The sequence below is a fragment of the Stegodyphus dumicola genome, chromosome 6 (genome assembly GCF_044657685.1).
Source record: "Stegodyphus dumicola isolate Sdum_Otavi_A_Nest chromosome 6, ASM4465768v1".
Lineage (NCBI taxonomy): Eukaryota > Metazoa > Arthropoda > Arachnida > Araneae > Eresidae > Stegodyphus > Stegodyphus dumicola.
In genome coordinates, this window is record NC_140773.1 from 146,656,576 (window position 1) to 146,673,467 (window position 16,892).

Below are 16,892 nucleotides of genomic sequence, written 5' to 3' on the forward strand. Positions count from 1 at the left end.
ATAAGTGACATTTACATTTTACTAATAGTTAGCTTTATGTTGATTTTTTTTTATCTCATTTTGTCACATACTTGATCAGTCTAGAGCAGAGGTTCCCGACCAATGTTACGCAAGAAAAAATTAGGTGGTACACAAAAGAAGCATTTTTAAATATTTATTTCAAAAATTAAAACCCCAACATCCTGATTGAGTTTTTTCTCTAACACTCATAAATTTATTCGATCTGAGTTATGTTCAAGAGTGGTGGTGGTGGTAGTACTTTGTAGTAGTGGTACTAAGGATTTTCAATTTTTGTTTAGATGGTACACGTCAGTCAAAAGGTTGAGAACCGCTGGTCTAGAGTTTTAGTAAAAGCAGCTAGGTTTTGTCAAACAGCATAGGTTAAAATGAGAAGTAAGATCATAATCAGCATGATTTATAACAAAAGACTGAATGTTATCACCGCTGCTGCTTGTCTAGAGGGAGACCTGCTGATTTGAACAAACCTGAAAGGCCTGATGTAGGCACAGTTGGCAAGTGTTGAAAGTTAGTCAGACTCTGTTTGATGCAGTTAGTGTCATAGCTTTGTGTAGAGTTCTGGGGATTGTAACCCAGTTAATATACTTTCAGGTTCCAATAAGCCATTAAAATTAAAGCACCAGAGGAGATAAGTTGTTTTGTATCAAGTCTCACTAGATGCAAAGAATAAGTTTTCTTGAATTTCTACATTTTTGTGTTTTTATCTTGTACAGTGAATATTAATGAAAGGCAAAAACTCACTTTAATATGTAGAAATAATTTTTCAGGGTATGCAGTTAGTTATAAATAATTAAATTAGGTAAATAGGTAATCTTAGTCATTATGGATTTACATGACCACTATTAAATTTTATTTTTTAACAATATTTGTGAAAAAAGGCCCTATTAAAATCAAAATCTAATAAAATTTCACATTTTAAAATACATATAATTTATAATACTAATTCTTAAACGATATTAGAATAATTACACACTAAAAGCTACAAAACATTTATGCTTTGTAAAAACAACACTTAACAAAATATTTATCCATCATTTTAATTTGAAGCCTTCCCAAACATTTTGGCTAGTTTATATCGATTTCCTTCTCTAAGTATCTTTTCTAACAATAATTAGATATTTGTCTCAATATGCAAACCAATGCTCTCGCTAGTTTCTGCGTTTTTTATCTCCTAAGTTGTCAACCTCTCCACAATGTACCTACTTATGAGGGTTCACATGATCTGGTGAAAGTTAAACAGTCCAAAACCCCCGATAGACATGAAGCAAATTATCATTATGTCTGAAAGTAACTGCAATATCAGACAAAGGTTTAAATAAGCCTCTTATTTAAAACGAACTTAGAACAAACATAAAGGCATGTTCTGATGCTAATAAAGTCAATTACATCTCACGGTAAAATCATAGTAAAGGTTCAAATCATAAATAATTGGGTAATTTTCTTTATGTATTCAGTTTCTTTCTTCAGCATGTTTTCTTTTCATTTTAGAACTTTTGGATTTAATTAAGGATTTCTGTGTTTTTAAAAAGCACTAAATGCATTTAGAATGTATAGAAAAAGTGACTAATTTAATTTCTTTAGTAATATGAAATATATATGGTAATACGGTTACAGAGCTGGTGCGGCAGAATTTTTAGAATTGAGCGACACACCAAACAACAAAATCTAGAAATAGCAAAACTTTTGGAATTTAGAGCAGGCATTGGAAGAAGAATTTAGAAAGGCACTAGGCAGCAGAATTTGGGATCCACAGACATTGCATAAGGTGGGAAAATGCCTAGTGCCAGCTATGTGTATGATGCATTAAGACATATGAAATGAATCTTTTAAATTGGAAGTTTTCTATTTCTTTTATTAATTTAAAAAAAAAAAAAAAACCTTTCTATTACTGCGATGTGATCCCCATGTGATAAGATTACAAGCATTTTTAATATCTAGAGAAAATGAAGTGAAGATAAACATGTTAAGATTCTAGTATTAGAAGTAAAACATTCAAATATTATGTTTTCATTGTTCTTCCAGACGTTCTCCAAAAAGTAAGAAATTCATTGCAAACTTTCTGTAAAATACATTCATTATGTGTTGATACCATGGAGACATTTTTCATTTTGTCACATATTTCTCGAACCTAATCATGAGTCTATAAATCTTGTCTTCAAATCCTTCTAAACTTTCCAAGCTGCAGTGTCTAAAATCCTAAAGAAAAATTATTACTACCATTTCTGTAACAGCAAAAAGCCAGAAATATTTTGGGAAAAAAAAGGAGGAAAAAGGTGTAAAATTAATTTTATAGAGAAAACTGATGCATATTCTGAAAATTTTGAATATTCTGAGGCAATCACATGGGAAAAAACTCTTACTATGAAAAAATTAAAAAGTGGACATTTTTAATTAATTACATAGCTAATTTTGCTTTTGCTAAGAGCTGTTTCATAAATTAAGCTTGGTAGCATTATACCTTGTTTATTTTTCAGATTCAAAATATTGTATAATAAGTTGCCAAAATAAAATTTTATAATATGACAGCAAAAAATTAAAATGTTTTATTTTAATGTTACTTTTTTACCATTATTTTAATTAAATTTACCAATGTTATGATGTTTTAAAATAAATTGCCAAAAAATTCTCAGATTACAAATTTTCTATGGAAACTGATCTTAAAATCGCCAAAATGTTAACAAGTAGCCAAATTTAGAAACATTTAATAAGAGAATTCACATCTCCAAAAACGAAAATTGTTTAAGAGCTCTTTACCACCAAAATGAATTTCAAAATGCTTATGTTCCACTTCTTGCTTAGAAACTCCGAGTATCCCATCATTTATATTAGAAATAGAAACAAATTATAACTCAAGAACCCATTCAAAAGATAAACATATATACATCAGTGAATCACGAAAAATATTCCTCTAAAATTCTAATTCACACTCAAAATGGCAGTCAAAACAGACAGAAATTTCAGATGATTAAAATTAAGGACCTTCTACTGATTTTGGCCAAAATTAAGGACTTTTAAGGACCAAAAATTGATTCCAAAAAAATTAAGAACTTTTAAGTACTCTTAAGGACCGTAGGAACCCTGTTTATATCTCTCAAATGAAAAGTGCTTTACACTATCACACTTGAAAGACAATTAGAATGCCTCCTATTGATTCTAGTTTACTTTTGATAAACCAGTCCACAGCTACAAAGAGAAGGGGGAAACCAAATGAAAATATTCAGTTTCTGTCTGAAAAAAGGATATTACAATATTCTCTTGTGTATAAGCTGCCCTTTTTTTCACTAAAAAGCAGATAAAAATCACAGATACAGCTTATACACTCGAATGATTAGAAACTAGTATGTACAAACATCTAGCATGACAGCAGCGCATATTTAATGACCGAGTGCAAAATACTTTGTTGGGTTAACACTACATAGGATTCATTGAGTAAGTTTAGTTGCAGTTGCAGGTCTTAGTGGCATGCTGTGGGATACTGGTACCTGCGGTAATAATACTAGTAGCTTCATTTTCTGCCTCTCATTCTTATAGCCTGAGCACAGACTTCTCTTTCGCCATTTGCACTTTTAATGGCATTAGCAGCTTCATTTCCTACTTCTTATTCTTACAGCCTGAGCACATGTTTGTATTTTTCTTTGAACTTCTTCAGCGGCAGAAGAATGTTCTATATTTAAACCTATATAGTCTGAGCACAGACTTGTATTTTTCTTTGAACTTCCGCAGATAAAGAAGAAATGTTCTATATTTAATTCTTCGAAACCAGCTTTGCAAATTTTTTAATATAACACAGATTCTTGTTGCTTTAACATCGCCAATAACTGTTATTCAGAGTGTTACTTAATCAGCTATACTGACTAAAAATCTTGTGATCAGATAAAAGCAGTCATGCCTCGGAGTTAAAATTATTTTAAAGCAAACAAGCTAAGCTCTATAAGCTATCACTGGCTATAGTAATTACTGAGAAGATACAATGAGACTCCCTTAAAAAAGTAATCAATCTTAATTTTGCAAATGATCTGTTAATTTTACAATGTAACTCTTTTTAAAGTTCAAATGTTATTTGGTATACTTAAAAAAAAAATGTATATATATGTACCACTTTAACTTATGAGAATATTAAAATAATATACTATCATCAAATTAACATAATAAGAATTTCAAAGATATAAGTTTAAAAAGGAAATCATCAAATAAATAAATACTCACCATTGTATGATTTTTTGCTTAAACTAAAAGTCTGAAAAACAGAAGAAAGAAAGAAGAAATTATTTACATAATAAGTATACGCTCCAAAATTATAAAACTTTCTACAATTAAACAACAAACTACCCAAAAAAATCATAGCACATTTATATCTAATGCATACAGAATTACCCAAGATGATGTCATACATACTTATGTACACTGGAAGAAAAAAAAGGGGGACAATTCTATATCTCCCGTTCTACTGTGCCGATTGACGAAATTCAAATTGCGTTCTTCATGCCTCGAAAGCACGACTTAGGATATATATTAGATTTATATATAGCTCTATTCTAACATAGTTATTTTGACACGAAATCGGACTTTTTCTGAAATAACATACCGATTTTTTTCTATATTTCAATTCTACAACTAAAATTATGCTCAAACATGACATTTTGTAAAACTTGGTGCGAAATTTATGGAGAAATTCACAAATTTATGTTGGCGCTCTTTTTTTCAGTTTGCGCCAAGAAAAGTTCACTTGGTGAACCTGTTAATATATGCCAAACTATTTTCCTTTCCCGTGAGAGGGAAAAAAATCACAACGTTCTTTCTTTCAAATACTGTTTTTTATATTATATTTTTATATTATTATTTTAAATATTTTTATTCTTTTTCAAATTTCATTTTAATTGTTTAAATAACATGGTTTCTTTCGAATAACTGTTTTAAAAAATTTCATTTACCCATTCGAACTGCATAGTTTAAATATAAGGTGCATTGTTTATTTTTTTTCGAATAGTTTTCTTTATAATTTTTTTTGACACAGTTATTATTTTAGGTAATTTTTAGACTTTTATTTTAATTGTTTGTGTTGTATTGTCTCTTCAAATTTTCCATTTATTCATTCGAACTGAGCACTTTAAATACATTTATTAATATAAATTTCCAGGATTTTATTTTATTTATTTGAATTGTGTTTCTTTCGGAAGAATACTTTGTGTCCCAGACTATGATGCATATCAGCAACCGGCGAATGGGCTGGTTGCATGGGTATTTTCGTCGTTTTTCTCATTGTAATGTGTATGCCAGCTGGTTTCCCTTAGAAAGTTCACAAAGGCATCCCTCCTTTTAGGGCAGATAGCCCTGCTTTGCTGTAACTTAATAATCCAATTCAATCCATTTCATCAGTATTTGGTCAGAGCCTTTATCAGTGTTTAGAGGCTAAGCATTTTGAAGGCATGAGAAGGAAAGACTGTTTTCATCAAGAGGGATCATATCCACATACATCACTGAATAAATTCCTCAATATTCAAATAATTTGACTAAGAAATCATGGAATTCTCTGTTTATGGTGATATGATGTTCTATACCATAATTTAAATTTATACAAACATCTAGTTGAAAACCAGTCACTCTTCACTTTAATCTGCAATGATATCGTTTTTGTCTTTTCCGTTAGCACAAGCTCAATTGATGGTATTTGCTGGTGTACACATCCAAGTGTTTTCCCTTTGAACACCCAAATTCCTTGAAGTATTCTGAAAGTATATTCAAAAGCATCCGATTTTTCGAAACACCTTAATATTTCTGACAGCCAAACTCCCCTTCAAATTTTTGCTTACTTTTCTCCCTAAAATTTTCTTCTTTCCTTCTACATTTATTTTCAGTGCTCACCACAAGAAAATTAAGATTTTTTGATTGTTACACTTCCATAAATTTTGCACTCCTGTCATTTTTTTTTAATATCAATTACATCAACTGCATTTCAGTTGAAGACAGCTTTTCATTTTCTAGGCATTTTAATTATAAATATAGTTTAAAGCATTAAAGCAAACTTCAAAGGATAAATATCTTAATTAAAAGATTTTTTGCTAAATGACAAAAAAAATAAAACAGTCCAGCAATGTTTATTCTGTACCACTGAGTAACCCGATTATTATATCGGCTACAAACAATCTAAATCACATGAAAGATTATGTTTTTTATACAATCTATGACACGAGAGAAAATTAGCTACTTAAAACATTCTTTCGAAGAGGATTAATGTAAAAATTTATACTTATATATATAATTTTTAAAACTGGGACATGACTCAAACTATCAATGTCCTGTTTACTTAAAAACATTGTAAAAATACAATCTAAGTAAAATACAATCCAGTCAAAATATAGTAGCAGATGATAACACGGCGAAGGTAAAAATTTACTCTTACAAATATTTTTTTAAAAAGGGGGGAAAGAAAAAAGTTAAAAATTTTAATGATATCATCGATAATTTAAAAAAAATAGCTTTTCATATAGTATTAATAAATATTTAATACGCATCATTCTGGAAAAAATTTCATATAATTAATTCTACCTAAAAATTTATTTGAAATTTTAGGTTAAAAATAGCTGTTGCAATTCACTGTAACAAAAATCCATAAACCACATTTGGCGTTATTATCGCTCAAAAAAAAGATGCCAAATTTCAAAATGTAAAAATATATAATTTTTTGCAGGTATGCTTAGAACTACACCTACTTTAATATGATGGTAAAAATTTTATAGGTTATAATTCAAATTTTTTTCGAAAAATTAAAAAAAATTATTTAAAAATAGAAATTTTAAAAATAAAACACAAAACATAGGTGAATTTTACTTGGAATGAACCTAAATTTCGAAGTATGAAAGGAAAAAATATATAAAGTTTAATAAAAACAGAGATACAATCAAAAGTCGTTAATCCGGGACTCGTCGGGACTTCGGCGATTCCGGATTATCGATTTTTCCGGATTATATATCATCAGTTTAAATCTGGTAAAATGGCATACAGAAATTATAAAATTAAAAATATGAAACCATAATTTACGAAATAAAGAACAATTATGATCTAAAGTGTACCAAAATTTACAAAAAAAAAAGCTTAATATTTATTTGTTTACTTTATTAAACATTTCTTTCAATGTAAGTTGTTTAAGTTGCTTCGTTTTTTATGTGATAATACGTTCTCTTTAATTCTATAAACAGACATAATTTCTTGTTCAGTTACAAAGTTCCACTGTTCAAGTCCTATAATTGCTGTGTCGAGAATACCGACTAATTTGTCAATCGAAAATTTTCATTTTCAATAACCTCTGTCACTTTCTTCGCTATCGGAAGCGAATTATAATGACGAGGCATTTGATTTAAATCATATCAAAGACGAGATGAAATACTACATTGAGTAAGCAATTATAAGCCAAATAAAATAAAAACATCTGCCCTGAAGATAAGGATAGTGCTGACAGATCAACTTCCAATTCATTGTGCGACGCCGGCTGCGGCGTTAAAGATAAACAAAGTTTAGATAAACAAAGGATATGCCTTTATCCATTTTTTGCAGCAATTCCACTTTTTGTTAAATGGACTCCGAAACATACTTTCGCTTTGCAGATCCTTTACATATTAGTAAATATAAATCGGAAATTCTATTTGACATAATCGAAAGTTCAAGCTTACTTTTATAAAATTGCTCTAACAGTCTGCAAAAAATAATAAGCGGGATCCAACTCGAAGATTAAGGATCAACGCAACCTGCAACATTAACTGAAATAGATTAGATAATTTTAGCTTAACTTATACCGCTCGTTATACATTAAACGCGCATTCGTAAACGTATTTTGCGCACGCGCACACACAAATTCACAGCTGTAAGGTCTTACGCGCATCAACGCGATGCACGCGCAGAAAGTTTGTAGCTTTGAGGTCCGGATTATGGGTGTCCGAATTAACGACTTTTGATTGTATTAATAAATATGTGCCAAATTCAATTAACATTGAGGAGCTAAAATTTTGAGAGCTAATTTTTAAAAACTACTTGTACGATTTTTACAAAACTTTGCAGTCTGACATAATTTGAGAGCCGTAGAATCAAAATATGTAAAAAAATTAGTATGTTATTTCAGAAAAAGTCAGATTTTGTGTCAAAATATCTGTTTTAGAATAGTGCTATATATAAATCTAATATATATCCTAAGTCGCGCTTTCGAGACAATAAAACGCGCAATTTGAATTTTGTCTATCGGCCCAGTAGAACGGCAGATATAGAACTGTCCCCCCTTTTTGTGTGTGTGTTGCGGTGTACATTCTGACACATTTTACAAAAACAAATTTGAGAAGTTTAGATTTTTCTATAATAAATTTTTAACTGTATTTTTCAATTATCTGATATACAATAAACATCGAAATATTTATTTAATAATATTTATTTTCCATTTGCTTTCAAATTTTAAGTTTATATTAGAACTCTATCTTTTATACGGCGGTTACCTCAGTATACAACTGCTTTGAAATAGCCCAAAATGGTTAAGAATGCAAGAATTGTTTGAATGCAAGAATTTCTGTTTGTTCCTTATTTGGTATATGACTCATTCAACGAGTTATGAATGCAAATACTACCTTTATTTACCTCTTTTCAAACAATGCTAAGATAGCCCATGAGCATCAGAACATCTCCTGCTACTGCTCATCAGTAAACAACTTACACTCTGAATTTTTATTCAATTTTGTGTTTTTTTGTATGTATTTTTTATAAGTACATTAAGAGTGTTGTGTTTTAAGTAAGCTAACAAGAAAAGTCCATGCAATTTTGTGTTTTTTCATGTATAGTTTTGATTAGTACATCAACAATGAGTGTTCATAAAGTTAACAAGAAAAGGTAAGCAATGAAGAAAAATGTTAAGACTACCATCGCACTAAAAAAAAGGTAATACAGTCAAAAGTCGTTAATCCGGACTCGTCGGGACTTCGGCGATTCCGGATTATCGATTTTTCCGGATTATAGATCATCAGTTTAAATCTGGTAAAATGGCATGCAGAAATTATAAAATTAAAAATATGAAACCGTAATTTACGAAATAAAGAACAACTATGATCTAACGTGTATCAAAATTTACAAAAAAAAAAAAAAAAAGCTTAATATTTATTTGTTTACTTTACTTACATCTTTCAATGTAAGTTGTTTAAGTTGCTTCGTTTTTTATGTGATAATACATTCTGTTTAATTCTATAAACAGACATAATTTCTTGTTCAGTTACAAAGTTCCGCTGTTCAAGTCCTATAATTGCTGTGTCGAGAATACCGACTAATTTGTCAATCGAAATTTTTTCGTTTTCAATAACCTCTGTCACTTTCTTCGCTATCGGAAGCGAATTCTAATGACGAGGCATTTGATTTAAATCATATCAAAGACGGAGTACATTGAAATGAAATACTACATTTAGTAAGCAATTATAAGCCAAATAAAATAAAAACATCTGCCCTGAAGATAAGGATAGTGCTGACAGATCAACTTCCAATTCATTGCGCGCTGCCGGCCACCGCATTAAAGATAAACATTACGCTAAAGTTTAGATAAACAAAGGATATGCCTTTATTCATTTTTTGCAGCAATTCCACTTTTTGTTTAATGGACTCCGAAACATTCTTTCGCTTTGTAGATCCGTTACATATTAGTAAATATAAATCGGAAATTCTATTTGAAATAATCGAAAGTTCAAGCTTACTTTTATAAAACTGCTCTAACAGTCTGCAAAAAATAATAAGCCGGATCCAATTCGAAGATTAAGGAACAACGCAATCTGCAACATTAACTGAAATAGATAATTAGAGCTTAGCTTATACCGTCCGTTATACATTAAACGCGCATTTGTAAACGTATTTTGCGCACGCGCACACGCAAATTTGCAGCCGTAAAGGTCTTACGCACATGCATCAACGCGACGCATGCGCAGAAAGTTTGTAGCTTTGAGGTCCGAATTAACGACTTTTGATTGTATTGAAAAGTATGAAGATTGCATGTATATCTTAGACTCAGCTACTACATACAATACACCAAGAACAACAGCATCTATGACTGTGAAAAACAAAGATGAAACAAAGATCAGAGACACTAGGGTATGTTGAGAAACCTTTTTTTGTCTCGATAGCAGAAAAACATTTATGTACCATATTTTATTCATGTCAGTACCTATTTCAAATACTGCATTTGTATTTTAGTAATAAAAAGTGTTATAGTAATAATAATAATTTTTTTCTGCGAATGGAATAATTATTTTTCCTTATTTCGTATTGAAAATCTGAAATTGATCTGAAATGAATTAATGACATCTACCACTGGCAGTAAAATTGTAAGAACACTTAACTTTCTTTAACAGTAAGCCAACAATGTAAAATGGGAGAAAAAATGTGTTATTTATTACATAACTGAAGCAGCATTTCTTACATAATTAATGAAATTCAATCTAAATTTCCTTTCCTTTATTTCTATTATATACATGAAATTTCCATGAAAGACACTATATGCTGTGATATGCAAATGATTAGCAATCCAACGCATGTGCACAACAAACCAAGTATGAATAACACCATCTACATTGTGCATAAGTGAAAAGATTGCACAGCAAATTTAGTATGCAGGATCTCGGCAGCCCCAGATGACGAACACCTAAGACAAAATGTAGTCCTCTTGGCCTTGTGAGATTTTACAGCTAGATCATGTACCAAGTAAGGAATTTGGCGAAATAAGCGGACAACATGTCCATATGGAAAGTGCAAAATATCCGTCAAATAATGCAAAATATCTGAACCATCACTGCAGCTTCCCTTAATGCTGCATCAGAGACAAGCATGAATACAGTGGAGCAACAATGCTGACACAGGACACAGGAGTGGCATCACATCATCTTTTCAGATGAAGCTCACTTTTGAGTACAGCATTATGCTGGATAATCGACGTGTGTCGGTAACAAACAGAACAAAGTTTGCCAGCTTGTATTCATCATCATCAGGGCCTAGGACCTGGCAAGCTGGTATGTGGTACCACTGGTACACATCCTGGTCACCCCTTGTTCACAGAGCCGTTAATGTGAACAATCCTGATTACATTTCTAATGCGTTAAGACCAATGGCTGTGTGCCCTATCTTCGAGGCCTTCATGACATCATCTTACAAGATAATGCACAACCGCATTTTGCCATGCCGTCCTGACCTTCCTCAGTGCAGAAAGAATTTGACTGTTACCCTGACCAGTAAATTCTCCAGATCTCTCACTCACTGGCAGTTACTTGGAGGAAGCATGCTATTACTTGCCAACTACAATTCACGAGTTTCCAAAGACTGATATGAGGTTTCTCGATTCTGATTTCTAGAAGGAAATAAAATTTTTTAAAATTTAAATTTCAAGTACTCAAGAATTAAACGTATAATTATAAAAAAATATTATTCATAAATTATGAATGATGCTGCTATCAAAGAAAAATGTCAAACTGAGTTCCGGTGCAAAAAAGGTGATGTTTCATCAAGATAATGCAAGACCACATGTTTCTTCATTCATCGGTTGGACTCAGTAAGGACTCTAATGGGGTCTTTTGCCACACTCACAATACAGCCCAGACATTGCTTCATCACGCATCTTTTTTCACACCTGCAATTTCATCTTGCTGGTGTTATTGTTACAACTCGAACGCGAAATGAGCGAAAGTTTCGCTTCTGCCAGTGGCAACATAGAGTCGAAAAACGAACTTGGGAGGGAGCAGTCACACACTCTGCTTCGCTTAATAGAATTTGATTCAAAGCAGGGATTAATCCCCATCTTTTGATTTAAAATTAATCTTTATGTAAAGATTGTAAAATAACATATGTGCGTAAATAAATAGTCATTTAGACTTACTTGAAGTTGTGATTCGAGTTTGAATTGAATATTGAAATCGAAAGCTCTCTCCCAATAGAATCTTTGACATGTGGATTAGAAACATTTTAGTGGTGACGAAACCTGGGACTTTTGGATTAGAATCTCGAAGATTAGCAGATGGATTAACTGTAAAGAGGTAAGCAATTTCTTTTCCTTTGAAAATTTGGAAAAAAACTGAGTTTTAATATTGTGATTAGTCAATTTTAAACATGGAAGCTTTAGACAAATTGAAGCAGAAACGTACGAATGAACGCAGTAGCGTTACAAAATTAATTACAAAAATAGAAACTTTGTTATCAGAAAATATCGAAAACACAAACATTGAAGAATTGCAGGAGATGAATGAAACAATTCTCGAAAGAGAAAACATGTTGAAAATGTTGAATTCACAAATCAAAACTCAGTAAAAAGATGCTAAAGAATTTGAAAAAGATATTTCTGCAAGTGGTAAATATAATGAAAAAATTATGTCTGCAAAGTTTAGAATTAAAATAAGATTAAATAAATGTAATGAAAATTTATCTGTGAAAAATGCATCAGATGCAAATTCTTTGAAAACATCTGTTTCTGTAAATTTATCGTCATCAGCTATGAAATTGCCAAAGTTAAATATTCCAAAATTTTCAGGAGATGCAGGTAAATGGTTAGAATTTTTTAACAGTTTTCAAGCTGCGACTGATCAGACAAAAGCGCTAACCAAGATTGAAAAATTCGAATACTTGAAATCTTTATTGATAGGGCAAGCATATAATGTTGAAGGATTTCAGTTAACTGAATACAATTACAATTCATGCTTAGAACTTTTAAAAGAATGCTTTGGAAAAACTGAGAAAATTATAAAATCACATATGAATAATCTTTCAATCTGTAAATTATATAGAACCAGTTAAAAATTTTTCTAACTTAAATGCATTAAGAAGATTACACAATGCTTGTGAAATAAACATTTGAAGCCTAGGTAATTTAGGAATAACTTTGAGTTCGTAGGGACACTTAAATCCGATATTATTAAAATTATTGCCTCATGATTGATTCTCAAATATCACCGAAAGCATGATCCAAAAGAGGAATCTGATGTTACAGGCTTAATTGCTTTCTTGAAAAAAGAAATTGAATGCCGCGAACAAACGTATGAAGTTAAAAAACCAGAATCGAAATACATTCCATCGAATGGAAAGAATAAACATTTTGACAAAACAAAAGTAATTTTAAATACACAAACAATAAGTTTAACTTTAAAGTTAACCCCTCGTTGGCTGCAGAGTCATTAGCTCTCGTAAAGGAAGATAATTGTATATTTTGCAAAAATAACACACATAATTGCGAAAAGTGTAATACGAATGTAAATGAAAAACAAAATTTATTAAAGATGCAGGGTAGGTGTTATCGATGTTGCCATATAATTTCAGATTGCTCTGAGAAAAATTCTTGTGTATACTGCCACAAAAACATTATGCAACACTTTGTTACAAAAATGAGAAAATAACTGAAACATCACAACCAAAAGGCGTAGAAAATTCAGAGTGCAATCATATTAGCATCGGTAAGAATTAAAATATTTTTACATACGGCGACAGTGGAAATTAAAAGTAGGTCACACAATAAATCAGTTCGTTGTTTATTTGACAACGCTAGTCAATACTCGTACATTCAGAAACGTCTGTCTAAACAACTGGGATTAAAAGTTGTGGGAAGAGAAGAAATATTGATTCACACTTTCGGATCTCAAGTGCCTACCAAACAGAAATGCGTGCGAGTAGAAGTGAAAATGAAAATCATTTTTGATAACCAGGAATTAATTATTAAGGTTTTTAGAAACAGATGAAATATCAAATGCTAAGCTAGACTATCCTCCGAAAAATATTAAGGAGTTGTTCAAAGATAAGGGAATAATTTTAGCAGATGTCGATCACGAATCTTTAGATAACAACATATTTTTGCTCATTGGAGCTGATAATTATTAAAAATTAGTAAAGGACAAAATTGAACGTTTGAACAGCACATTAGTTACAATGGAAACCAAAATGGGTTGGATTTTAATGGGAAAACTGTTTGATCATACTGACAATAGGAAAAATGTGACTCATGCCATCGCAGCGATTTCTTTATTAATTCACTTGTCAAGAAATAAAAATTTGTGGAAATTAGATTTATTGGGTATTCGAGACACTGTTGAAACAAAACGCAGAAAGGAAATTGCTGCTTTGAATCATTTTAACGAAACTGTTACCTTTAAAGAGGAAAGATATGAGGTTCAGCTGCCTTGGGTAATAGAAAAGGACTGTTTAAGTCAAAACTTCGATATTGCTAGGCAGCGTTTAAAGACTATGACACATTAGTTGATACAAAAGGGCAAATTAGACGATTACGAAAATGTTTTCACAGAGTGGTTAAATAACAGCATTATAGAAGAAGTCCCTGAACATAAAATGAATAACCAGTGTCACTATTTACCACACAAAGGGCTATTCAAAGAAACTTGACCACAAAACTATGACCAGTGTTTGATGCTTCCTGAAGCCGGATCCAACTCGAAGATTAAGGAACAATGCAATCTGCAACATTAACTGATATAGATAATTAGATAATTTTAGCTTAGCTTATACCGTCTGTTATACATTAAATGTGCACGCGCACACGCATATGCGCATGCGTAAATGTATTATGCGCATGCGTCAACGCATTATGCATTGACGCATGCGCAGAAGGTTTGTAGCTTTGAGGTCCGGATTATGGGTGTCTGGATTAACGACTTTTGACTGTACTGCTATTTCAAATTTCATTTCACAATTGTTTTGATTTTCTAATACTTTGTTGAAAATCAAAAGGTGGGAGAAATGTTACAAGTCGAGTGCGAAATGAGCGAAAGTTTTGCTTCTGCCAGTGGCAACATAGAGTCGAATAATGAACTTTGAAGGGAGCAGTCGCTTACTCAGCTTTGCTTAATAGAATTTGATTCGAAGAAGAGATAATCCCTATCTCTTAATTTAAAATTAATCTTAAATTATGTAAATATTATAAAATAACATATGTGCATAAATAAATAGTTGTCAAGACTTAATTGAAGTTGTGATTCGAGTTTGAATTGAATATCGAAATCAAAAGCTCTCCCAATAGAATCTTCGACATAAAAGAATTCGTGGATTAGAAACAACAGTTATCTTCCATTCTGCACAGGACGTCGGTAGAAAATGATAGATTTGGGTGGTAATTACTACCTGCACTAAAGTTACTGCTTTCTTGTTTTCCCCACTAACTTTATAAAAAATGTGTTTTTTTTGGGGGGGGGCAGAAAACATTCATTACAACCAGATATTTTACATTAACGTGCAGTTACAGAAAAGCTTCCATTGAAATGAAAAATGCCTTCACTTTCATTCAAATCACCACTTTTTATATATAAACTTGTTTCTACACCAATCACTAAATTTTCATTTCCTTTTTGTTTACTGCACATCTGAAATGGAACAGATGTCAAAGTAACATTTGCATTTTGTTCAGAAATTACTAACTGTTTTATGAATCTACAAATACATTCATTAACAATTCAACAAGTTCTCTTCCCAATTTATGTATATAAGGAGCTTGTTGTTATAAATTAATTAAACAAAAGCGAAGTATTCTTAAAAAGTAAATACAATTTCATAGTAGGTGATTGCAACATCTTTTTAATGTTTTGCAATCTCTTTCCTTCATTTTCACTGTTATCTGGTTGTTTACCAAAAAAAATTATTCCGAGTATCTCCCTGCTCCAAAATTCTTGTTATAGACCTAGAAGAGACAACCACTTTGCACTGCAGCATTTTTAAATTTTATGAGGATTTGCACTCCATCCCAAAAATTGTTGAGCAAGTTTGAAGCTGTGCTTCCTTTTTGAACTTCCCTCTAAATATACATATATATCTATTAACAACATTTCTATTTTTAAGTCAATAAATTTTTCAATAGCTTTTTTTGCAGCTATTTTCAATAGCTTTTTTTGCAGCTTTTCAATACTTTTTTTTGAGGTGACATGGATAACCTTGGATGACTATATCTAGTTGATGCATTTCGATAAATAATGCTACACCTTTAAATTTTCTAACATATTACTAGTATTGTCTGAAGAAAATTATACCTATTTTTTTCCATTCTAAACCTTTGCTTATTAAAGTTTTCATTTACACAATAAAAAATACTCTCTCCAGTATTATTCATGCAATTAGAATAGAAATTACTGACAAAACTGAAATAGAAATCAATCAAAATTTTCATCAGTACTTTGAGCAAATGATGTATGTACACTGATTTACAATAACGGGAACAGCACTTTCTACAAGGATTTTCACAATTACAGCACTTTTGGTATGGCCACAGGTCAATTTTTTTTGCACTGACAGAATTTGGAAACACTGCATCAAAAAGCTGTTTCAAATAGTCCGAAACTGAAATTAGTAGATTATGTTCAATCAAAAATCGAACAAGACAGCATTCGGCTTTTATGGCATCTGTTTCATCATCTTTCATGAAAAAATTTGCTATTTCCTTTGGAATTCACAGCACCAATTAACTTATGCATATGAGAAAACACATGCAATTCACAGTCATCCTTTCCATCATGAACAACTTATAGTCTTTGTTGCATAAGTTACAGTATGTATGTTTCATGGAGATTTCAGATGCTTTAATGCGTGCAAATTCTGAAGAATATGAACTTTTAAATTTCTGGATTGATAATTTTAGCTTCTTATTTTGAGGCAGCATAATTCACCAAAAAAAAAAAAAAAAAAGTAAACTGAACCACAATTTATAAGATACATGTGCTACACACTCACCACAATCTAAAAGAATGACCCCAAAGCAGAGCAAACAAGTCCTTCACTGACTACTCTTCAAAACCAGCAACACATTCAACATGTGATAATGATGTCCTGAGAATTCAGCGAATCATTGGATGAATTAGTTGGTTCCGTTTTGTATACTATTTCTCCTGCCC

General features: G+C 31.2%; 1 protein-coding gene across 1 annotated transcript in view; it reads right to left on the bottom strand.

Annotated features, from left to right (window-relative positions):
* LOC118181281 (uncharacterized) overlaps positions 1-16,892 on the bottom strand; it is a 289,332-nt gene that overhangs the window by 219,105 nt on the left and 53,335 nt on the right. Inside the window, exon 3 of the mRNA XM_085818979.1 lies at positions 4,225-4,255. Within this exon, the coding sequence (XP_085675105.1) occupies positions 4,225-4,255 (31 nt within the window). The remainder of the gene's footprint in view (positions 1-4,224; positions 4,256-16,892) is intronic.